Source organism: Salvelinus namaycush, chromosome 27 (assembly GCF_016432855.1).
Source record: "Salvelinus namaycush isolate Seneca chromosome 27, SaNama_1.0, whole genome shotgun sequence".
NCBI lineage: Eukaryota > Metazoa > Chordata > Actinopteri > Salmoniformes > Salmonidae > Salvelinus > Salvelinus namaycush.
This window is the reverse complement of record NC_052333.1, coordinates 25,669,006-25,694,668: the sequence shown is the minus strand read 5'-3', so window position 1 is coordinate 25,694,668 and position 25,663 is coordinate 25,669,006. Positions and strand designations below refer to the sequence as shown.

At 42.4% G+C, this 25,663-nt stretch overlaps 1 protein-coding gene across 1 annotated transcript in view; it reads right to left on the bottom strand.

Annotated features, from left to right (window-relative positions):
* The window catches only part of LOC120022203 (A-kinase anchor protein 9-like), a 138,930-nt gene that overhangs the window by 33,782 nt on the left and 79,485 nt on the right, over positions 1-25,663 (bottom strand). Inside the window, exons 23-28 of the mRNA XM_038966076.1 lie at positions 17,112-17,274; positions 10,785-10,879; positions 9,761-9,878; positions 8,448-8,486; positions 7,243-7,475; positions 6,871-6,990 (exon numbers count right to left, since the gene is read on the bottom strand). Coding sequence (XP_038822004.1) covers positions 6,871-6,990; positions 7,243-7,475; positions 8,448-8,486; positions 9,761-9,878; positions 10,785-10,879; positions 17,112-17,274 — 768 coding nt within the window. The remainder of the gene's footprint in view (positions 1-6,870; positions 6,991-7,242; positions 7,476-8,447; positions 8,487-9,760; positions 9,879-10,784; positions 10,880-17,111; positions 17,275-25,663) is intronic.

The following is a 25,663-nucleotide window of genomic DNA, read 5'->3' as shown; positions in this document are numbered from 1 at the left end:
ATGCTAGCAGCACTAATAGCTGGGAGGGCAGCGGATCCACCTGCTATGGTGGACAGAGGAATATTTAAAGGGACAAAAAGGAGAAAGAGAGCAGAGGAAGGGTTAGTGAGGGGATCTAACGTGGTTTACAATGACAGGTTGCTACCATGCAACTGATGGAGTTTCGCTAATGAGAGAGAGGCTGTTTCAATGCAACTAATAGCAATACCTGGGAGGTCAGCTGATCCACCTGCCATAGGAGAGGCGAAGAGAGGGAGAGAGGAGGAAAGAGGAAGAGGAGGAAACAGAGGGAGAGAGAATGGCCTTTAATGAGCATAGCAGTGACTAATAGGAGAAGGTGGAGGGAGAAGGAATAGCGGTAAGATTATGATAGCAGAGAAAGGCTGCTGTGATAAAGCTAAATGCATTTAGCTTAGCAAAAACAGGCAAGTAAAACACTGGAATGGTGAATTTGCAGTGGAAGAATGTGTAAAGTAGAAAAATAAATATTGGGGTGCAAAGGAGCAAAATAAATAAATAAATAAATACAGTAGGGGAAGAGGTAGTTGTTTGGGCTAAATTATAGATGGGCTATGTACAGGTGCAGTAATCTGTGAGCTGCTCTGACAGCTGGTGCTGAAAGCTAGTGAGGGAGTTAAGTGTTTCCAGCTTCAGAGATTCTTGTAGTTCGTTCCAGTCATTGGCAGCAGAGAACTGGAAGGAGAGGCGGCCAAAGGAGGAATTGGCTTTGGGGGTGACCAGAGAGATATACCTGCTGGAGCGCATGCTACAGGTGGGTGCTGCTATGGTGACCAGCGAGCTGAGATAAGGGGGGACTTTACCTAGCAGGGTCTTGTAGAGGACCTGGAGCCAGTGGGTTTGGCGACGAGAGTGAAGCGAGGGCCAGCCAACGAGAGCGTACAGGTCGCAGTGGTGGGTAGTATATGGGGCTTTGGTGACAAAATGGATGGCACTGTGATAGACTGCATCCAATTTATTGAGTAGGGTATTGGAGGCTATTTTGTAAATGACATCGCCGAAGTCAAGGATCGGTAGGATGGTCAGTTTTACGAGGGTATCTTTGGCAGCATGAGTGAAGGATGCTTTGTTGCAAAATAGGAAGCCAAGTATAGATTTAACTTTGGATTGGAGATGTTTGATGTGAGTCTGGAAGGAGAGTTTACAGTCTAACCAGACACCTAGTTATTTGTAGCTATCCACATATTCTAAGTCAGAACCGTCCAGAGTAGTGATGCTGGCTGGGTGGGCAGGTGCAGGCAGCGATCGGATGAAGAGCATGCATTTAGTTTTACTTGTATTTAAGAGCAGTTGGAGGCCACGGAAGGAGAGTTGTATGGCATTGAAGCTCGTCTGGAGGGTTGTTAACACAGTGTCCAAAGAAGGGCCAGAAGTATACAGAATGGTGTCGTCTGTGTAGAGGTGGATCAGAGACTCACCAGCAGCAAGAGCGACATCATTGATGTATACAGAGAAGAGTCGGCCCAAGAATTGAACCCTGTGGCACCCCAATAGAGACTGCCAGAGGCCCGGACAAAAGGCCCTCCGATTTGACACACTGAACTCTATCAGTGAAGTAGTTGGTGAACCAGGCGAGGCAATCATTTGAGAAACCAAGGCTATCGAGTCTGCCGAAGAGGATGTGGGGATTGACAGAGTCGAAAGCCTTGGCCAGGTCAATGAATATGGCAGCACAGTATTGTTTCTTATCGATGGCGGTTAAGATATCGATTAGGACCTTGAGCGTGGCTGAGGTGCACCCATGACCAGCTCTGAAACCAGATTGCATAGCGGAGAAGGTGCAGTGGGATTCGAAATGGTCGGTAATCTGTTTGTTGACTTGGCTTTCGAAAACCTTAGAAAGGCAGGGTAGGATAGATATAGGTCTGTAGCAGTTTGGGTCAAGAGTGTCCCCCCCTTTGAAGAGGGGGATGACCGCAGCTGCTTTCCAATCTTTGGGAATCTCAGACGACACGAAAGAGAGGTTGAACAGGCTAGTAATAGGGGTTGCAACAATTTCGGCAGATAATTTTAGAAAGGGTCCAGATTGTCTAGCCCGGCTGATTTGTAGGGGTCCAGATTTTTCAGCTCTTTCAGAACATCAGCTGACTGGATTTGGGAGAAGGAGAAATGGGGAAGGCTTGGGCGAGTTGCTGTGGGGGGTGCAGTGCTGTTGACCGGAGTAGGGGTAGCCAGGTGGAAAGCATGGCCAGCCGTAGAAAAATGCTTATTGAAATTCTCAATTATAGTGGATTTATCGGTGGTGACAGAGTTTCCTATCCTCAGTGCAGTGGGCAGCTAGGAGGAGGTGTTCTTATTCTCCATGTCCCAGAACCTTTTTGAGTTTGTGTTGCAGGAAGCAAATTTCTGCTTGAAAAAGCTAGCCTTGGCTTTTCTAACTGCCTGTGTATATTGGTTTCTAACGTCGCTGAAAAGTTGTATATCACGGGGGCTGTTCGATGCTAATGCAGAACGCCATAGGATGTTTTTGTGTTGGTTAAGGGCAGTCAGGTCGGGAGAGAACCAAGGGCTGTATCTGTTCCTGGTTCTACATTTCTTGAATGGGGCATGCTTATTTAAGATGGTGAGGAAGGCATTTAAAAAAAATAACCAGGCATCCTCTACTGACGGGATGAGGTCAATATCCTTCCAGGATAGCCAGGTCGATTAGAAAGGCCTGCTCGCTGAAGTGTTTCAGGGAGCGTTTGATAGTGATGAGTGGAGGTCGTTTGACCGCTGACCAATTACGGATACAGGCAGTGAGGCAGTGATCGCTGAGATCTTGGTTGAAAACAGCAGAGGTGTATTTAGAGGGCAAGTTGGTTAGGATGATATCTATGAGGGTGCCCTTGTTTACGGCTTTGGGGTGGTACCTGGTAGGTTAATTGATAATTTGTGTGAGATTGAGGGCATCTAGCTTAGATTGTAGGATGGCTGGGGTGTTAACCGGTCTGGCTCCTGCGTTCCGCTAGCGGAACTCCTCCCACATTCCACTGAAAAGGCAGAGCGCGAAATTCAAAAGATATTTTTTAGAAATATTTAACTTTCACACATTAACAAGTCCAATACAGCAAATGAAAGATACACATCTTGTGAATCCAGTCAACATGTCCGATTTTTAAAATGTTTTACAGCGAAAACACCACATATATTTATGTTAGCTCACCACCAAATACAAAAAAGGACAGACATTTTTCACAGCACAGGTAGCATGCACAAAGCCAACCTAACTAACCAAGAACCAACCAAACTAACCAACAAACAACTTCATCAGATGACAGTCTTATAACATGTTATACAATAAATCTGTTTTGTTCGAAAAATGTGCATATTTGAGGTATAAATCAGTTTTACATTGCAGCTACCATCACAGCTACCGTCACAAATAGGACCGAAGCAGCCAGAGTAATTACAGACACCAACGTCAAATACCTAAATACTCATCATAAAACATCTGAAAAATCGATGGTGTATAGCAAATTAAAGACAAACATCTTGTGAATCCAGCCAATATTTCCGATTTTTTAAGTGTTTTACAGCGAAAACACAATATAGCATTATATTAGCTTACTACAATAGCCTACCACACTACCGCATTCATTCATCAAGGCACGTTAGCGATAGCAATAGGCACGTTAGCGATAGCGAATAAACCAGCAAAAGATATATAATTTTTGACTAACCTTGATAAGCTTCATCAGATGACAGTCCTATAACATCAGGTTATACATACACTTATGTTTTGTTCGAAAATGTGCATATTTAGAGCTGAAATCAGTGGTTATACATTGTGCTAACGTAGCATCTTTTTCCCAGAATGTGCGGATATTTTTATGGCACTCAACTATTCTGACCAAATAACTATACATAAACGTTACTAAAAAATACATGTTGTATAGGAAATGATAGATACACTAGTTCTTAATGCAATCGCCATGTTAGAATTCTAAAAATAACTTCATTACGACATCCAGCTTAGGTATAGCGAGAGAGTACCCAAAATCTGGGCGCAAACGACTATTTCACATGTTCGACAGATATATGAAATAGCATCAGAAAATGGGTCCTACTTTTGATGATCTTTCATCAGAATGTTGTACAAGGGGTCCTTTGTCGGGAACAATCGTTGTTTGGATTTAGAATGTCCTCTTCTCCAGTCAATTAGCACGGAAAGCTAGCAAAGTAGCGCGAAGCTCTCCTTCCTGAACAAAGGCACACAACGCAACACGCCTAACGTCCCGAATAAATTTCAATAATCTAATAAAACTATATTGAAAAAACATACTTTACGATGATATTGTCACATGTATCAAATAAAATCAAAGCCGGAGATATTAGTCGTCTATAACGGCAGCATTTCAGAAGGCAAAACCAGGTCCCTTCACGCGCTCTCCAGAAAACAGGAAACTGGTGACACGTCATGCCGAGAGCTTTTATTCGACCCCAGATCAAGTTAAACACTCCATTTCTTCTCTCACTGCCTGTCGACATCTAGTGGAAGACGTATGAAGTGCATGTATACTGATATATATGAAGCCCATTTATAGGCAGGCCCTAGAACAGAGCATCGATTTCAGATTTTCCACTTCCTATCAGGAAGTTTGCTCCAACTTGAGTTCTGTTTTACTCACAGATATAATTCAAACGGTTTTAGAAACTAGAGAGTGTTTTCTATCCAATAGTAATAATAATATGCATATTGTACGAGCAAGAATTGAGTACGAGGCCGTTTAAATTGGGCACGATTTTCCCCCAAAGTGAAAACAGCGCCCTCTGTCCTCAACAGGTTAAGCATGTCCCAGTTTAGGTCACCTAGCAGCACGAGTTCTGAAGATAGATGGGGGGCAATCAGTTCACATATGGTGTCCAGAGCACAGCTGGGGGCAGAGGGTGGTCTATAGCAGGCGGCAACGGTGAGAGACTTGTTTTTAGAGAGGTGGGTTTTTAAGTAGAAGTAGAAGTTCAAATTGTTTGGGTACAGACCTGGATAGTAGGACAGAACTCTGCAGGCTATCTCTGCAGTAGATTGCAACACCGGCCCCTTTGGCCGTTCTATCTTGTCTGAAAATGTTGTAGTTAGGGATGGAGATTTCAGAGTTTTTGGTGGTCTTCCTAAGCCAGGATTCAGACACGGCTAGGACAGTGAATAAAACAAACTTAGGGAGGAGGCTTCTAATGTTAACATGCATGAAACCAAGGCTATTACGGTTACAGAAGTCATCAAAAGAGAGCGCCTGGGGAATAGGAGTGGAGCTAGGCACTGCAGGGCCTGGATTCACCTCTACATCACTAGAGGAACAGAGGAGTAGGATAAGGGTACGGCTAAAAGCTATGAGAATTGGTCGTCTAGGACAGAGCGTAAAAGGAGCAGGTTTCTGGGGGTGATAAAATAGGTTTCTGGGGGCAATAAAATAGCTTCAAGGTATAATGTACAGACAAAGGTATGGTAGGATGTGAATACAGTGGAGGTAAACCTAGGCATTGAGTGATGATGAGAGAGATATTGTCTCTAGAAACATCATTGAAACCAGGTGATGTCATCGCATGTGTGTGTGGTGGAACTGAAAGGTTGGATAAGGTATAATGAGCTGGGCTAGAGGCTCTACAGTGAAATAAGCCAATAAACACTAACCAGAACTGCAATGGACAAGGCATATTGACATTAAGGAGAGGCAGGCTTAGCCGAGTGATCATAAGGGTCCAGTGAGTAGTGAGGTTGGTTGGGGTCACGGCGATTCAGACAGCTAGCCGGGCCATGGGTAGCAAGCTAGCAGAGGATGGAGGTCTGTTTTTAGCCACCTCGTGCGTTTCCGTCGGTAGATTAGTGGGGTTCCGTGTGGTAGAGGGGACCAATCCAATTGGCAAAATAGATATAGTTATAGTGGCCCAAGAAAATTGTCCGATAGACCTATTCAGATAGCAGCCGATAAGACAGCTAACGATTAGAGGGCCGCAGATGGGCGTTCAGGTTACGTCGCGACGGAGGGGCCAGTTGGATAACGCCCTCGGGCAGATAACGTCGGTAGACCAGTCGTGAAGGCCCGGTGGGGCTCCGCATCGGCAGTAAAACGGGTCCGGATAGGTGATTGTAGCCCAGGAGTGGCTGATGGAACACTTCAGCTGGCTAGCTCCGGAATAATTTATGTTTGCTCCGGGACCGAGGTTAGCCAATAGTCACTCGGATAGCAGCTAGCTAGCTGCAAGATCCAGGTATAAATGTCCAGAGCTTGCGATAGAAATCCGGGGAGATGGAGAGAAAATAGGTCCGGTATGCTCTGGTCTGAGTCGCGTTGTACAAAACTGGCGATAGCTTTTCGAGCTGATGACCGCCAACCGTGGTTAGCTGAATACTAACGTTAGCCAGTGAACTGGCTAGCTTCTGGCTAGCTTCTGTTGTGGATTTCAGATTTGAGGTGAATAACACTTTTTTTTATTTTATTAATTGGTGAGGCGGGTTGCAGGAGAGTGTTTTGAAGTTGAGTTTTTAGAAAGAAAAAATTAGATATAAAAAGATATGCGAAGAAAATATGTAAATATATATATACACGGGACACGACGAGGACAAAGGACATCTGACTGCTATGCCATCTTGGAGGATATACTGTACGTACATTTTCCTTCACAACACATGTTGATGCAACAGTTCCAGTTTGACTAGTCTGGGATCATATTCTGGTAACCACAGGAAATTCTACCTCCCCATTGTCCTGGCTGACACTGAGCCCTCATGTAAAGAGCTACAACAGTCCTCTTTTACAAGCTGAGCATCTACATTACTGCCTCTCCCATTGTGAGGGAACAAAAGGAGGGTGAAACTGACTGTGGGGTCCCACAGGGCTCAATGCTGGGGCCATTGCGGAAGTGAATTGTTACCTCTCTGCTTCTTTGTTCAGAGCCGGGCTGCTGCTTCTGGCTGTTCTTTAGCAGCTGCTCCAGTTTCAAGATCTCCTGCTGGAAGACATCCCTCTCGTGTTCCCGGTCGATGGCTTGCTCCTGGGGATCAGATTTTAAGACCAAGCCTTTAAAGGAGAGTAGCTAAGGGAAATACCTTATGCACTGCCTAATCCCCAATAACCAACATGCACATTCATATAACATTTGTGTAAATCTGTATACTTTAAAACAACATAGTTCCTACGGTCCTCCCCCATCCACCCCTCTCTCCCATCTCTCTATCCATATTCATCCATCCAGTCATGCATCCATCCCCCCTCCCTCATCTCTGCCTTCCCCTCTTTCTCTTACATCCAGGAACCTCCGGTTCTTCTCCAGCTGTTTCTCCAGGGCCTGGATCTGCTGCAGCAGGTCGCCGGTCTCTGTCTTACGGGCGTGCTCCAGCTCGATGACCCGGTTGACCTGCTCCTCCAGCTCAGCCTCCAGTGTTTTCACCTGGTGCAGGAGGCCCAGACTCTCCTTCTCTGCCTGCCGCTGCACCTCTACCTTCTCAGCCATCAGCTTCTCCGTCTCCTCCAGGAGGTCTGGGGGGGAAGGGAGGGAGGGAAGGACAGAAGGTGTCACACATAAGGTCGCTTTAGAGGGGAGGAGTCAATGATTTTGGACAGAGGTTTCATTCGATCAATGGACAGGACAGTATGCTGAGATGGAGTTCTTGTGGACTCAGTTACAGCCTTACTATTAATGTAAAATCTAAGTATATTCAGCCATTTTTGTCTCAGAAGTTCTAAAATGGTGTATTATTCATTTGAAAATCATTACATTATTGAGATGGCTGCTTTTAACAAAATGCCCCCAATACAGTCTGCCATTTCAGCATCACGTATAATATATCTAACAATCTCCCTCCCAGTATCTTCCCAACATATACTAATCCGATGCCATCATTTAACCAACCAACATTAAACCAACCAACATTGCTTCACCCAGGAGATCAAAACCCCCATTGTATTAGTACAACAGATAAAAGGGTAAGAGAGTGCAAACCACAGACCAAGCACGTAGACAGTGCTGAGACATTGCAATATCCATGCCTCAAATGCAATTGCAGGCAAGGGGTGGGACAAATTCCTTATTGAGCAATCATCTTAACTCCAAAGGTAGTGGACATTATCCATGCTAACATCGTGACAAGGTTAGGGTGAGCTAAACTCTAGGAGCAAAGATGATTGCCAATGAGGAAATACTTAAGCTTACAGTATCAACGTATCAAAATATAGCTTATCCAATTCCTTCAATCATGCTCAATCATAAATCAAATGAGAATGATCATACTGACCCATAAGACATTAACATGACAAACCATGACATAGAAAAGTGAATCAAAAAAGAAAAAGCGTAAGCAAGGGTTAGTGATTGAGTGAATGAGCCCACAGCAAGCGCCAAGATTTTTTTGTGAGTTGCTATATTTGGGTGTTAAAAAATATATTTGTGAAGTGCCAATCGACTAGAGACTAAAAGGTAACAGACTGGCCATGCTCTGATGTGGGACACACCTGCTTCAGGTGCTGCATCGACTGCAGCTTCAACTAGGCCTATGGGAGGAATAAGAAAGCACAGTATTTCAACATGCACTTGTTTTGTCATAAAAAGGAGGAAGACTGGAAGAGAAAGGATGCGAGAGGTGAAAACGAGAGGGCGGGGCCTCACTGCATGTGCTGTCATGGTATTGGTTAAAGCTGTGTCGGAAGAGGATGGATAAGCCAATGCCGTGAGGTGAGAGCAGGAGTGAGGTGTTACTGAAATGGCTCCCTGTACATTGAATTCATGTCCTTGCTGTATACTTGCCATTTCCTTATGGATTGTTCATTAACCTATGGAATACCTTGAAATAGTACTGGAAAGAGGTAATGCATCGGAAAATGCTTAGAAAATGTTTTGCAAAGGAAAACAATTGTGTCATTGGTCAAATGAAGGTAGTTCCTTCCTGTTTCAGTCCACTTCATTACGTTTGGTGCCTAATGAACACTACCCAGGTGAGACTTTTGTCAGATACAGTACATGTGTTACAAATGTTCCAGGATTCCGTTTTATCCCAGAGGATTTCCATCAAAAACAATTATCAATTGTAAACTTCATTACAACATGAATGAATTACCATGGTCACCGTTTCTATAGGAATTTAGTAAAGCACAGTAATAACAGAGTATATAAATTAAAATGACAAGGATTTCGTTAAAAAGTCATTGAGTGATAAGATGATAACAATGAGTGGCTACTCTTAAGCTGACACAGTGTGTGATGATGATGACGATGACAATGAGTCACACAAATAGTCAAATGTAGATCTAATCAAGGAAATAAACCAACCTTCTGTATGCAAAAGAACATTTTATCTTCGTCTTAGGACCCACAGAAATAGAATTACTAGAACGGACATGTCAAATTGCCATGGCCTGAGGGGTTTCTCTCAGTAATGCTAGTATTTCTATTTCAATGACACAACCCCCACTTCACTCTGCCCACTCTTTGGAGTAGTGATGTCATATAAATATGTAGTCATAGTTCTTTAGTATCACCAACTGCATGTTTTTGAGCATCTCTTTTGGAATAGGCATTGCGCATATCCAATACACTTTACATGATATGAAAGTAACATTCTCACCATTATTTCACGGTCTAGAAAACCAATCAAATCAAAGTTTATTTGTCACGTGCGCTGACTTACTTAGTGAAATGCTTACTTACAGGCTCTAACCAACATTGCAAAAAAGGTATTAGGTGAACACAAGCAATATTTGAATGTTTGTTAAACTGTATATTTTGTTCCATTCAGATCCAACAAGAAAGTAAGTGGTGGGGTACATACGTAACTCGCGCGGGCCGGCATGCTCCCTCATGGCGTCCTGTTGCCGTGACAGTATCTCTCGCTCCTCCTGCATCTGCAGCCTCTCCTGCTCCAGTTCGTGTAGACGGCTGCTTGTCACCTGCAGGAGCCAATGACATTCAGTTAGAGGCAGGTTGACAATGTGGTTAACCAATTAAAAACACTGACTCACTGCAGTGTGCGAAGTTGCCCAACATAGCGGTAAAATTTTAAACAGATGGGAAGCAACTTGAAACATAATTGTCCACAGTTTTCTTTAAATCTGCATAGAGTGGTTGAGATATATTGGACAAAAAATATTTACCTAGTATTAGGGTTGCAAAGGGAGGGTATATTACTGAAAACTTACCAGTAAACTACCAGAATTTTGGTATCTTTCAAGGATTTTATGTAATCCATCACAAGACATCTAGTGGCCCTTTTGGGTACTTAATATTTTTACAGGTTTCTAATTATCTCTGGCCCACGGTATGTCTTTATCACATGTAAAATATATGAAATAATAAATACGATGATTTTCAAATAAAAACTATAATGAAAGCTGTAAAATATCATCCTAAATATAAAACCATCAACTTAGTGAATACCATTGGTGTTTAATATTACGGTTTCAGTGAAAAAAGTAAATAGTTGTAAGAGTTGCAGAGTTAATTGAAAATAATGCCATTGCTGATTAGAAGCTTTTTTTCAATAAATTTTGTTATTTTCTCTTCAACCATATGATCTATGTATTAGAAACTCATGGACAAAATAGAGGCTGATATAAATGAACACTATAAATAAATATATTTAAAAAAGTAAAAGTATAAATTACCAAAGTTTACTGAAGATTAGGGTAACTTTGGTAAACTACCAGTAGCTTTGCAATCCTACCTAGCAGGCATTACTGGTTGAAATTACATTATTTTGACAAAGACTGCTCGCTGGGTAGTGGACAGAGCATGTCACCCTCAACGGTTATAAAACACAGTGATAATGGTGGTTGTAGACTGGGCCTGTGTCTCACCTGCAGCTCCTGCTCCAGGCTTAGCTGTAGCTCCTCCTTCTGACGCACCTGCTCCTCCAGCGCGGCCCGTTCACCCGTGTAGCCATCAATCAGGCCTAAGGGGGAGAGAGAGAGAGAGGAGAGGGAGTATTAATATATAGATTTAGCGATCGTTGAATGACACGTTAACACGTCACACACAGTTAGAGCCCAACCAATATATCGGTTCACTGGTACTATTGGACGATATTGACCTCTACCAATATTCAATAAATAGGATGAAAAAAGGGAATCTCATGATTATCTGAATACTTGGAGCCATTCTCATGATGCATCATTTTTGTCACAATGTAAGAAATCAACATTTGATGTATATTTCTTGGAATATTGCTATTTTGGATGGCAATTTCAGAACTCTGTGAAAAAATGACACTTACATTTTTCTCACTGTAAAACAGTAGATATCGGTAAGTTTTGTACAGAAACTAGGGCTGGGCGATACGGCCTAAAAATCATATCTCGATTTTCTCAAGCTTATGGGCAATTTACGATATATATATATATATATTTTTTTTTTCTCTAAATAAGCTTTGATGCATAATTAAAGGTCAATTCACTGCATTTCAAACAGTCAGGAATAATCTAATGAATTCTGGACTTGTAAAAGTATATTATCCTAAATAATAGCCTTCAACCATAAGACTCAATAATAATGGTCTTTATCAAATGTAATTATTTTATTAAAATAGTTTAACCTATAATCACTGATCTGACTTTCACAGCTATCTATGAAAATGCCCTTTTTTTTATTACAAATGTCACCAGAACCAAGCACAATGCACACCCACTAATAATTACCAACTTCTGTTAGCAGGCATTATATAAATTTAACACAGGTCTCATAAACAGTCTCTCAAGCACAAGCCAACTGCTAGTGAGTAGCCAGCTAATCTTTATATTTAAAGTCTAGCCAACTTGCATCTATTTGCTTGCTAACAAAGTAGAACAGTTGAACTGTTATGAATACACCCTCCTGTCCGTCTCCAACTGTTTTAACAACATAGCCTGCTTAGATGTTGAAATCAAGTTGCCTCCCTGGATAAGAACATCTGCTGTCTCAGCCACTGCCCGTTACCAAGTGAGTACCACCAGGCTCAATCCTAGGCCCCACGCTCTTCTCAATTTACATCAACAACATAGCTCAAGCAGTAGAAAGCTCTCTCATCCATTTATATGCAGATGATACAGTCTTATACTCAGCTGGTCCCTCCCCGGATCTTGTGTTAAACGCTCTACAACAAAGCTTTCTTAGTGTCCAACAAGCTTTCTCTGCCCTTAACCTTGTTCTGAACACCTCCAAAACAAAGGTCATGTGGTTTGGTAAGAAGAATGCCCCTCTCCTTACTGGTGTGATTACTACCTCTGAGGGTTTAGAGCTTGAGGTAGTCACCGCATACAAGTACTTGGGAGTATGACTAGACGGTACACTGTCCTTCTCTCAGCACATATCAAAGCTGCAGGCTGAGGTTAAAATCTAGACTTGGTATCCTCTATCGTAATCGCTCCTCTTTCACCCCAGCTGCCAAACTAACCCTGATTCAGTTGACCATCTTACTCATGCTAGATTACAGACACAATTTATAGATCGGCAGGTAAGGGTGCTCTCGAGTGGCTAGATGTTCTTTACCATTCGGACGTCAGATTTGGCACCAATTCTCCTTATAGGACACATCACTGCACTCTACACTACTCTGTAAACTGGCCATCTCTGTATACTCGTCGCAAGACCCACTGGTTAGGCCTCACTCCCCCCATCTATCTGAGATACCTACTGCAGCCCTCATCCTCCACATACAACACCCATTCTACCAGTCACATTCTGTTAAAGATCCCCAAAGCACACATATCCCTGGGTCGCTCCTCTTTTCAGTTCGCTGCAGCTAGTGACTGGAACGAGCTGCAAAAAACACTCAAACTGGACCATTTTATCTCCATCTCTTCATTCAAAGGCTCAATCATGGACACTCTTACTGACAGTTGTGGCTGCTTCACATTATGTATTTTTGTCTCTGCCTTCTTGCTCTTTGTGCTGTTGTCTGTGCCCAATAATGTTTGTACCATGTTTTGTGTTGCTACCATGTTGTTGTCATGTTGTGTTGCTGCCATGCTGTGTTGTTGTTTTAGGTCTCTCTTAATGTAGTGTTGTGGTGTCTCTTGTCGGGATGTGTTTTTTGTCCTATATTTATTATTATTTATTTTTTTTAATCCCAGACCCGTCCCCGCAGAGGCCTTTTGGTAGGCTGTCATTGTAAATAAGAATTTGTTCTTAACTGACTTGCCTAGTTAAATAATGGTTTAATAATTTTTTGTAAAAACATGTTCAAATAAGAAAAAGATTCTCTCATTGCACATTTATAAAACACAAACTAAACAACTGCTTGTGACAGAAACTGAGCATGAATTTTCCACAATCATGTTCATTAATACTCCTGTCTCAGTAGGGTCTGTACTGTTCAACATTAGAGTTGAGACATAAAAAGGATATTGTTATTAAGGGTAAGTTCTCCTCTATTACAGTAAAATGTCTCAAAGTGTTTCGGTGTACATATGACCGATTATGTCGGACCAAACCTCAACTACAAATAGCGAGTTGAAACTGCTTGTTGTCAGAGGAAGAAATTATCTTTAATCTCTTGTTGTTGTGAGTGGCAGGGGGAGGGGCTTGGTGTCTGTGTGCGCGTGGGAAGGTGCACAGTGCACACAACACAGAAGGAGTGAAGGAGACAAGACCAAAAATACACACTCAAAAATAGAAACTTAAAAAAAAAAAAAGTAAAACCTCAATTCTTGCGATACAGGCATTTGGAACAAGACGCTAAAACATAAATTAGAACTAATCAAATTAATTTGATATAATCGCCAAGCCCTAACGCAAACAAATATTCAGACAAACAAACAAACACACACACACAGGCAGAAAGTCCTGACCCATTTTGCTTGACAGAGTGTACTATAGAGGGCTATGCTGCCAACAAACACATTTAAAAATTCTATTATTACCCTTGTTACAGGTCACTAGATAAATGCACTACTGGCATGTGATTCAGCTGATGATAAATCTGTTTGGAAGACATGACTGCACACTAGCAATGTTCCCAAAGATCTGATAGAGATTACTAATGAAATCCTATCTAGTACTAGTATGTACTAAATAGGTGAAGTGAATACGCTTAATCATAGATAACTGTCTGATGTTCTTCCAAGAACATTGTTGTGCTGATGTGTGTTAAGCTTGATGTGCCTCATTCTGATCTCTTTGTTTACTGTAAACTCAACAAATCATTTGAATGGGTGGCTCTACCCTTGTGTCTTTGTGAATGATGTTATTACTACAAAAGTATACGAGCCCACGTTATAGTGGTAACACATTTTCACAACAAATGAATGTACCTTAGTAACATCCCCAAAATTCCTAATTTGCAGTGGATTAGACCACTCCCAAGAAAGCCTTCTGCATAATAAATACAACTCATATATAGACCTACCTTTAAGATTTCAATGCTGTCACTAACCAGGTTTCCATCAAACATTTTATGCGAGTAAAGTACATATTGAATAAACAGCCCTTATGGAAACAACAAATTTGTCCGTAAACTTTACAAATGTTGACAAAACAAAATACAAATGTTTATTTTTTTCATTGAACCTTAATCCAGGCGAGTCATTTAAGAACACATTCTTACTTACAATGACGGCCTGGCAAGGTGGGATCTTTGTGTGTCTGTAAAATGCATTATGCGAGAAATGGGAACTGCTTTTGAGCAAATATTGATATGATAACAATCATATCGAAGTAAACTTTGAGTCAAGCGATATGTTGTGTGGTCCTCCCACTACGACTCGGGAAAGTATGCTGTTTATTAGGCTACGGTAAAATGGGAATTTAACCGGAAAAGTAATTTTTATGCCCACTACCTCATCACGCACAGCCTTTTATCCGCAACAATTCAATTTGATGGAACATCTCTGGTGGGAAAATGTGAATATTGTTTTTATGTATTTTTTATGAAAATCTGTTGCCAATTGGATGGAAACCTAGCTAGCGTCATCTTTACAAATGTTGTTTGCGTGTTAAATTGTCAAGTTTTACGAGCACAACAACAGTATATTAATTGATCACTTGTAACTATGCTCCATACTAGCAACCAGAACTAAAACCACATCAGAGTAGTTCAAACAATAACTCATCATGTCTTAACTCATACGCTGAAACTTGGAATGCTGCTGCTCGTGGCAAGATGAGAACTTGGCCGTTCACCAGAAACTCAGCACTCTTGGATCTGCATTCCGATGGTCATAAGAGGTTGATTGTCAGAATCAATCCACCAACCATCAATTCACTCTCTCAAGGAAGTTATATTTTATAATAAATCTGACAAAAATAAAGGTGATATTTGACTACTGATGAGATGGCTCTGGTCTTAAGTATCGTGTCATTTTATTAAGCCACAGTCATGAGCATCTTGATAATATCAGATTATGTCTGATATAGCCTAACACTGGAAGCTTGTGATGGCCTCCTGGCTTCACCCTCCTACCTGGTACAGCAACAGTCAAAACTGGTTGACGTGATCTCATTACAACTAGAAATGGTAGTTTTGCCCTCTGGATAGTGATGGGGGGAAAAAATTTAATCAGCACACATTTCGCAATATTATTTTGGATGATATATATTACTTTGACTCAAATTATAATTATTTGTTTTGTTGCTAGGTAGCGCTAGTTGGCTGTACCGGCGCCAAAACTCAGCTATTTGTCATCCTAACTTGTTTTCCATCTTCTTTTTAAATAGTGAGCCAACATGTTTTTAGCACTTATTTCCTTGACTGATCGAATCTCATTTTCTCACCTTTGACATGGAATCCCTTAAGAATGAAAAGCACAAGGCTCTAGGGGCGGCAGGTAGCCTAGCAGTTAAGAGTGTTGGGCCAGAAACCGAAAAGTCACAGGTTCAAATCCCATAGCCAGTGGTGGAATTTGGAAACATCTGGCGTTCTGCCCTTGAGCAAGGCAGTCAACCCCCAGCTACAACTGCTCCCCGGGCGCCAATGACGTGGATGTTGATTAAGGCAGCCCCCCGCATCTCTGATTCAGAGGGGTTGGGTTAAACGCAGAAGACACATTTCGGTTGAATGCATTCAGTTGTGCAACTGACTAGGTATCCCCTTTCCTTTTCTAGTCTCATGAGAGAATCTATGTTGTCTCTGTCTCATGGAAACATATTGAGTACAATTAGGTGCAAACAGAGCACCATCAATCAGGCTGCAAAACAAACTAACCACAATGCTGACCATCCAGACACACATCACCTTTCTTGCATTAAAGACAATTTTATAAAAGGCCAACACTGTCTTACCAAATGGGTAATCTTTGCTCAGAATTGTAACACACCCCTCTTGCTACAATTGTCCACAATGGCATCACGATGCCATTACATTTCCTATAGGCCTACGTCTCTCTCTAATGCTCTACTGTAAACCTATCCTCTGCCAAACATAATACAGAAATACATCCTAACTCCCCCTGAGAGACTTGAGTGGCCTCAGAGCCTGGCTAATGGTTTCTGCCAGAATGGAACATCTTCAGAATTCAAGCAAAAGCAAGCCTGTTCCTCCATCTGCATTGAAACCAGTTTTCCACACCACACCAGGAGCTAGGTATTACAGAGTGAATTAGACAGGACAAAATGAGGGCATCATTTCGGCTTGACATTAACCGTGTTTGAATACGTGGATGGAAGAGCAAACACAATGGAGGATCATGTGGGTTGGAGGCATCTTCGAAAGCTTTTAAGTGCCTGAAATACATGTTGAAATATATAGGCTAATACTGCAGGTCACGTGAAATCTGGGTGATGTTTTGTTTGTGTACGAGTCCGTGAATGACAATGTCCTTCTACCCTATTTGTGAGTCAAGAAAAAAAGCAAAAGCGAACCAAATGTAAAGGCAGCAACATTTACTATCTTTATCTTATTTGTCCAGCTACATTTGACTGTGTGTATTTAATCTTTTTTTTCTTTTTTTACTGTGAGTCGCATGTCAGATGAAGACATATCACAGATGTTTTTTCCTTGTTTTACTATCCTTGTGGGGACTTTTGGGGATTGAACAAACTCACCCACCCTCACACACTCTCCATATATTAACTTTCCCTTTCACCCACAGATTCCCTAGCCATCTGACTCACCAAAACACACCATCCCCCACAAACACACTTTCACTGCCCTCCACCCACCCACCCAAATTTAAAACAACCCCATCACAAACACCCCCCACCCCTCCACTCACCCTCTGCCCTGTGGAGCTCCAGGGCCAGCTGCTCACGGGCACGCCCCTCCTCCCCCAGCCTTTCCTGCAGATCCTCCTGCCGCCGCAGAAGATCGCCAATCTCCTGGTTGTGGTGGAAGGACTCGCGCATCAGCTCCGTCTGGGTGACCTGCGCATGTTCCAGCTGATCAGGGATGGGAAGATAGGTGGCGAGACAAAGATAATTACTTTAGTGATCAAAGAGCATTTGAGGAAATAATTGAGGTGGAGAATAATTCTGAATTAAAAATTGAGATACACAAAGCCTTAAAGTAAGTTGGTCCACACAGACTGACTCAGTTTGTAAGAGTGTGGCACTAACACCAGGGTTGTGGGTTCGATTACTCCTGGGATCACATGTACAAAAAAATTGATGAATTCAGTGCACTGTAAATTGCTTTGGATAAAATAATCTGCTAAATGGCACATGGCATATTATTAAATATATCCCATGTCATGAATGAATACTCTGCTGTCATTTACAGACATAACCTCTCATTACAGACAACATGCTGAGCCTTGTGACAGTGGGTATAATGGGAATATTTATGATCACCAGTCATGGTTTCCAGTTAGTGTCCAAAGTGAAAGTAAAAAATGAGGACCAATCAATCAAAGCGGTAGGCCCACTTAAGGATAATGGGTGGAACAAAACTACACTAGCACATAAGATACACAGAGGGAAACAGTGGGTTTACAACACACATAGCCTGTGTGGCTATGCTTAAATGAGTAGGGAAACCCAAAAACAACTACAGGGCAATGCACAAAGAGGTGTGGAGAAGTTTAGCCGTATACAGTTCAGTGGTAAGTCTCGAGTTGTACAGTGGCACATCATGACAGTAAATATTTTCTCACTCGCTTCAAATACTCACATACAGAACCTGCATAGCTAAAATTAGTAAACCTACCCCCCAGTTTGACATTCATCGAGGAACTAACAACATGTATGACCTGCCATTTAATTCTTAGCCCTTTAACGTCAAAAACAGATGAGACAGGTCTAGTAGACGTTGCACTGTGACGGCATTCACAAAAGCCTTCTATCCTGGCTGAATTAGCATGGAATTGCTCTTCTGCAATAAACCACTGACTTGCACTATATATACACACACGTATGTGGACACCCCTTCAAATTAGTGGTTTCGGCAATTTTAGCCACTGCAGTTGCTGACAGGTGTATAGAAATCAATCACACAGCCATGCAATCTACATAGACAAACATTGGCCTCACTGAAGAGCTCAGTGACTTTCGGAGTGGCACAGTCATAGGATGCCACCTTTCCAACAAGTCAGTTTGTCAAATATCTGCCCTGCTAGAGCTGCTCCGGTCAACTGTAAGTGCTGTTATTGTGAAGTGGAAACGTCTAGGACCAACATCGGCTCAGCCGTGAAGAGGTAGACCACACTAGCTCACAGAAAAGGGACCGACGAGTGCTGAAGCTTGCCAAAATCATGTCTTCGGTTGCAACATCACTACCGAGTTCCAAACTGCCTCTGGAAGCAACGTCAACACAATAACTGTTCGTCGGGAGCTTCATGAAATGGGTTTCCATAGCCGAGCAGCCGCACACATGCCTAAGATCCCCATGCGCAATGCAAAGCATTGGCTGGAGTGGTGTAAAGCTTGCCTCTGGAGCAGTGGAGAAACATTCTCTGGAGAGATGAATCACGCTTCCCCATCTGGCAGTCCGACGGACGAATCTGGGTTTGGCAGATGCCAGGAGAATGCTACCTGCCCCAATGCATTGTGCCAACTGTAAAGTTTGGTGGAGGAGGAATAATTGTCTGGGGCTGTTTTTCATGGTTCGGGTTAGGCACCTTTGTTCCAGTGCAGGGAAATCTTAACGCTACAGCATACATTGACATTCTAGACAATTATATGCTTCCAACTTGGTGGCAACAGTTTGTGGAAGGCCCTTTCCTGTTCCAGGAAATGCCCCCATGCACAAAGTGAGGTCCGTACAGAAATGGTTTGTAGAGATCGGTGTGGAAGAACTTGACTGGCTTGCACAGAGCCTTGACCTCAACCCCATCGAACATCTTTGGGATGAATTGGAATGCCGACTGCGAGCCAGGCCTAATTGCCCAACATCAGTGCCCAACCTCACTAATGCTCGTGGCTGAATGAAAGCAAGTCCCCACCGCAATGTTCCAACATCTAGTGGAAAAAATTCCCAGAAGAGTGGATGCGGTTATAGCAGCAAAGGGTGGACCAACTCCATATTAATGCCCATGATTTTGGAATGAGATGTTCGACGAGCAGGTGTCCACATACTTTTGGTCATGTAGTGTATAAGCACCACAATTCACATGCAGTTGGCTTTACATCGTGAGACTTCCATATCTCCCACAGCAGCAAAAGTCATACTGCAACATTATGACAACGCGAACGTGCCACACCGAAATCTTGGAGTAATTTTTTGCTCATGTCACATGATCACCTGCTCAGATGAAAGCAGAGTAGGGAGTGTAACCTTTATTTTAACTAGGCAAGTCAGCTGACAATGGCCTACCCCGGCCAAACCCGGACGACGCTGGGCCAATTGTGCGCCGCCCTATCTTGGACTGTATAGGCTACTCACTGTGCTTTTCACTGTAGAAGTTGCCCAGTCAAAAATACTGCTGTCAAGCAAGTTAGCTGTATAACGTATTAGTGTAGACTCCTATATAGGAGGGGTTGTATGTAGGTCATGTTATGAACTGTATACAATAATGGGCAAAATAGCTGTTTAGAACATCAAGTCAGCCAAATGAAAGACACTTTCAGATGAATGAGAAAGAGTAACTGTCCAGACTGAGTCATATTTACTTCACTAGTTATACAGTTCCATATAGGTTACATGGCAGGTCAGCAGCTGAACGTAAACTTACTGTATAGGGCGGCGTGGGCAGGGAGATCTTAGAGATCACCTTAAGGAGGTGACCATTGGTCCTGTGGTTGACGTGCGAGATTTGCGTCTGTACCACCACAGCGTTTTTCTCATTGAGGACGCTGGAGAGGGGGAAAGGTCGGGGCAGGGGCACGCGAGATTCCACCTCGTACACATCCTGATCGTCCCCTTCCACCCACATTGCCTGGTGGCTCGAATTCCAGTAAGAGCGGTAGGAATCCATTGTGGTAGACAATTTAAGGGTTTTCAATTACCAACTAGTGTATCCTTGTGGTGCCTTCACTTCCCTACAAATTTCCACAGATTGTATGAATTCTCCGGTGATCCTTTCAGCATCTATAGTGCACCTGCTGCGATGGATGGAGTCTTCAGCTGAGACTAGCAAAGCAGGGGGAGAGCCCAAGAGGGAAGAGCAGCAGAAAGCAGATGAGTCCCGACTACGTAGCCGGGCTCTAAACAACAGTCTCTACAGAGCTGCCAGGCACAGAGCCTTGGGTAAACAAACTGGAGTCTCAGCTCAGAATCAGATCCACACGCATAGCGTGCTGAAGAGACAATAAAAGGTCCCAAGTAAATACTGAGAACTAGGTCCTCCCTTGAAACAAAGTTTCAAGTCATAAAAGAAAAGATACCGGTCGTGCTTCTCCTTGTGTAGGGGAAAAGTAATCCTTTGTGGGGTAGAAAGTCCAAAGTCACATGTTGTACCTGGGACAAAAAGGCATTCCTGAATCCTGGCAGTGATTGAGGGGGGTAAAATAAAGCGAGACCTAGGTTTAATATCCTGTGCACCTCTGACAGACTTATCTCTCTGTCTGTTTTGCTCACTATCTCAGAGCACAGCGTGACCTTGCCCCTCAGCAGCACTCACTCCCACTCCCTCACTCGGGAAGCTCATTAACAATTCCATGCCGCCACGGCGATGCAGCACCGACCCGCAGGGAAGGGAAGCCTCCCGGTCCCCCCTTAATTGCTTTACACATGGAGCAGCCAACCAAGTGTTAACTCTGAAGCCGCCCGATCCAGTGAGGCTCTCGTTGCTCTCCCCCTCTTTCGGTCTCCCTCTCAGTCGGGATCTATCCCTGTAGCCCCTCTCTAGTCTCTGTCACCACACTTTTCTAGCTCATTCTAGTTCCATGTCCCTCCCTCTCTCTCTCTCCCGGTCTCTCCTTATACACCAGCCTACATTTCATTGTCTATCTCGGTCTCGCTCTATCCCTCTCGAAACAGACATAAAAGAAGAGGTTGTGGTCTAAACTGTTCTCCCAGTGTGTTTTGCAGCAGGCAGGCAGAGTCTCTCCCGCTTTCACTTCCGGATTGATAGCATGGGCAGGATATTGTTCAGTGAAAAGGGGGAGGGAATAGTTAGCGTAATTTCAACCCCCCGGGCTAATGGGGCAGGTATCGCTTTGCAAATACACACACTCCCTCTTCCACACACTCTCATACACCCACATCCTAGGAGCTTGTCAAACAGGATTTATATTCCGTCAGTGCAGATGAACTGACAGACAAGTTTCCTAAAAATACCGCCGTAGCCGCCCCGGTCTCGCGAGCAAATGAACTGTAAAACAGTCATGGACTTACACAATCAACACGTTGGCCTTAAATGTCACTCTCACTGATCTATAATAGAAAGGTAAGTGAGAAACACCTACTACAGCAAATTATTTCCAAAGGACACTTAACATTCCAGAAAAACTCATTACAATCAAGCATAATTCACACGACCAGGCCCTACAGACAGGAAACAACGATCCACTATCATTCACTCACAAAGAACTAATTAATCAATTCTGTCAGGAAAGAAACCATTAAATGGGTAGTTCGGGATTTTCTCCAGAGTCATATGAACACGTATACTTTTTTTATGCATCTGTGACAAGTATGAAGGAAGTTAAGAGGTAGTTTCGTGAGCCAATAGTTGAGACATTTTAAGAGAGCCACACTCTAGGAGCTCAGATGCAATATTTTAATAACCTACGTTTCGACAAACAAGCTGTCTTCATCAGGGTATAATGACAAACATTACAGGTTGACTAGTTTATATAGTGTCAAAGGACAAACACAGGTGTCTGTAATCATGGCCGGGTGTGGCCTGATATCATTGGTTTCATTCTCAGATATAAAAATAACATACCACAAACATGAAAGGATAGCATACGATCATAGATACAATTTGGCAACATAGGCATACAAACATTTACACTAGCAAAATCACAATAATTGCAAGAATGGCTTCAGATCAAAGTCTACGTTGAGACCGAAGGGAGCAAGTGTCTTTAAATTAAAGATCCAGGCAGCCTCACGTATTAACAATAAATTGTCGAGGTCACCCCCTCTTCTAAGGAGGGTGACGTGTTCGATGCCGATATAACGTAGGGACGAAGTGGTTTGCTTCCAAAAAGAGGGCCGCAACTGGGTAAGTCGAGTTTTTGCACCTAATGATGCTACGATGCTCCGAGATTCATACTTTTAAATTGCGCTTTGTTTTCCCATATAATTTTTACCACAAGGACAAGTTATAAGATTAATAACGGCCTTAGTGGAGCACATGATAACACCTTTGATTGGGATCGGTTTCCCTGTTTGGCGGTGTTTGAAGGCTCTACATTTATAAGTGCCATTGGATTGAGCACAGCCATTACACTTGTAGTTTCCATCCAGTAGGGGCGCAAATAGACATTGTGCAGGGATATCTTGGGGTGGTAAATCATAGTTTACCAATTGATCTCTGAGATATCTGACCTGCGAGAACACGACCAAGGGAGGGTCCGAAAACACATTACCGATACGGTCATCGGATCTTAGAATGTGCCAATGTTTGTGAACGAGTCCCTTAATTTGTTCAGAGCACTTTGAATAGCGGGTAGTTAGAACGCAAGAATGCTTCTTTTTGCGAGGCTGTCCTTGAAAAAGATCATGTCTCGGTTTGTTTTGAATTTTCTCAATGGCAGTATTAATCTGACCATTTGAATTTTGTTTTTCAAGGGAAGCGGGAGACAACTATCAGCCCTCAAACTGTTACGATCAGTAAGTTACCTGTAAAGATCAGTGTATAGAACATTATCCTCACACATGATCAGAAGAACGTGAGTCAATACTAACTAGCATGCCAGGTGTTCCCATAGACTTCCAGTCATTGCGCTAACCCTAGTTAGCAATTGCACCAACGCTAGTTGGCAACTTCCTTCAAACTGAACAGAGACATACATATGGTATCCAAAAGTTCATCGGATTCTGGGGAAGTAGATAAAGGGCTTCATTGCCCAAATCCCGAATATCCCTTTAAATTAGCCATTAACATTAGGTCTTGTGAGGACAGAGATCTAGAATGATTTGTGAGCTTGGCTTCCCATCACTAGGCAGTAATCCCCAGTTTGAAGTGACACAGTGTTCGACATGTATTCGAGTAAACCTTGGTCAACATTCCAAATATAAAATAGGCTTTTTATTGATTTAAGGTTGGACCGTTGGCAACTTTACACTCACCCACTGATTCAGAGTACACAAACCGGTGACTTTTATTGGGCTGTCCGGGGTAGGGAGCAAGAGATACTGCATTGACCTCCACACACAGACACACTCAGTTTATCGGTCTGTATAAAAAAAAAGCTAAGGTTACAAGTGGCTTGTTAGGTCTTTAAAACGCCTGATAGATGCAATCACATCTAGCTCTTTTACATGTGTATTGGAATAGTCCTATATCATACAACATGCTTCAATAGAAGTTCTCACACACAGGTTGCATGCAAAGTTCACCCTTTGCATGCGGAAACAGTCAAGGGGACTGAATACTTTCCGAATGCACTGTATATACAGTTCCAGTCAAAGGTTCAGACACACCTACTCATTCAAGGGTTTTTCTTTGTAGAACAATAGTGAAGACAACAAAACTATGAAAGTACAACACATGGGATCATGTACTAACCAAAAAAGTGTTAAACAAATCAAAAAATATTTTATATTTAAGATTCTTCAAAGTAGCCACCCTTTGCCTTGATGACAGCTTTGCACACTTTGCATTCTCTCAACCAGCTTCATGTGGTAGTCACCTATTATTCTACAATGTAGACAATAGTAAAAAATAAAATCCCTTGAATGAGTAGGTGTCCAGACTTTTGACTGGTACTGTATATATAAACACTGGATTGCTGACGCTATGTATTGACCATTGAAAGGCTATGAAGGCACCAGTCGGCCATATTGGCACTCTCCAGTGGAAGCAGTCCTTCATAGGAATGAATGGAATTCTACAGTATTTCAATTAAATGTTTCAAGAACAAAATTACAAGTATTGCTTGTTGTAGTGGGGACAGTAACATTAGCACTAAGGAATGTTATATTTCTTTATAAAAATGTTACATTTGTATATTTAGCTCACATAATATAATTAAAACATATGCATCAAAGTGTCAGTAATAGAAGGAATGTGTCAAAAACAAATGTAGACATTAAGAAATGCATTTCTATAACTTCTAAAATATTTTTTACAATGGAGGAGGATTGTCAAGTTGGCTGTGCGGTGGCTACAATACAGCGCCTCCTGTCAGTCATCCAGGGTTTATACACATCATTGTGTGGGTGTCTATTGTGTGTGTTCGTAGGTGGGAAGAGTTAGCCAAATTATTTTGCCAATTAGCTTCTGCTGGCTGGTGTGTCGACCGTGTCGAGTTGGTTTGACTTCAGATAGCCTATCTCCGGGGCTAGTTAGTGACCGTCAAATTACACAATGTAATGAGAATATTTTCATGTTGCACACCTTTTAGTTATCATTAAATGCTTTCAAAAAGTGTATAGGAATTTCTCCAACTTAGTTGGTTTAAGGCTTTTAAGTTATGGAAATTTGGAGCTATTGGAATTTTTACATTGTCCCATGTACAATTGAAGTCGGAAGTTTACATACACTTAGGTTGGAGTAATTAAAATTCGTTTTTCAACCACTCCACAAATTTCTTGTCAACAAACTATAGTTTTGGCAAGTCGGTTAGGGACATCTACTTTGTGCATGACACAAGCCATTTTTCCAACAATTGTTTACAGACAGATTATTTCAATGTATCACAATTCCAGTGGGTCAGAAGTTGACTGTGCCTTTAAACAGCTTGGAAAATTCCAGAAAATTATGTCACGGCTTTAGAAGCTTCTGTTAGGCTAATTGACATAATTTGAGTCAATTGCAGGTGTACCTGTGGATGTATTTCAAGGCCTATCTTCAAACTCAGTGCCTCTTTGCTTGACCTCATGGGAAAATCAAAAGAAATCAGAGAAGACCTCAGAAAGAAAAATGTAAACCTCCACAAGTCTGATTCAACCTTGGGAGCAATTTCCAAACGCCTGAAGGTACCACGTTCATCTGTACAAACAGTAGTACGCAAGTATAAACACCATGGGAACACGCAGCCGTCATACCGCTCAGGAAGGTATGACGGCTAGAGATGAACGTACTTTGGTGAGAAAAGTGAAAATCAATCCCAGAACAACAGCAAAGGACCTTGTGAAGATGCTGGAGGAAACAGGTACAAATGTATCTATATCCACAGTAAAACGAATCCTATATCGACATAACCTGAAAGGCTGCTCAGCGAGGAAGAAGCCACTGCTCCAAAACCGCCATAAAAAAGACAGACTACGGTTTGCAAC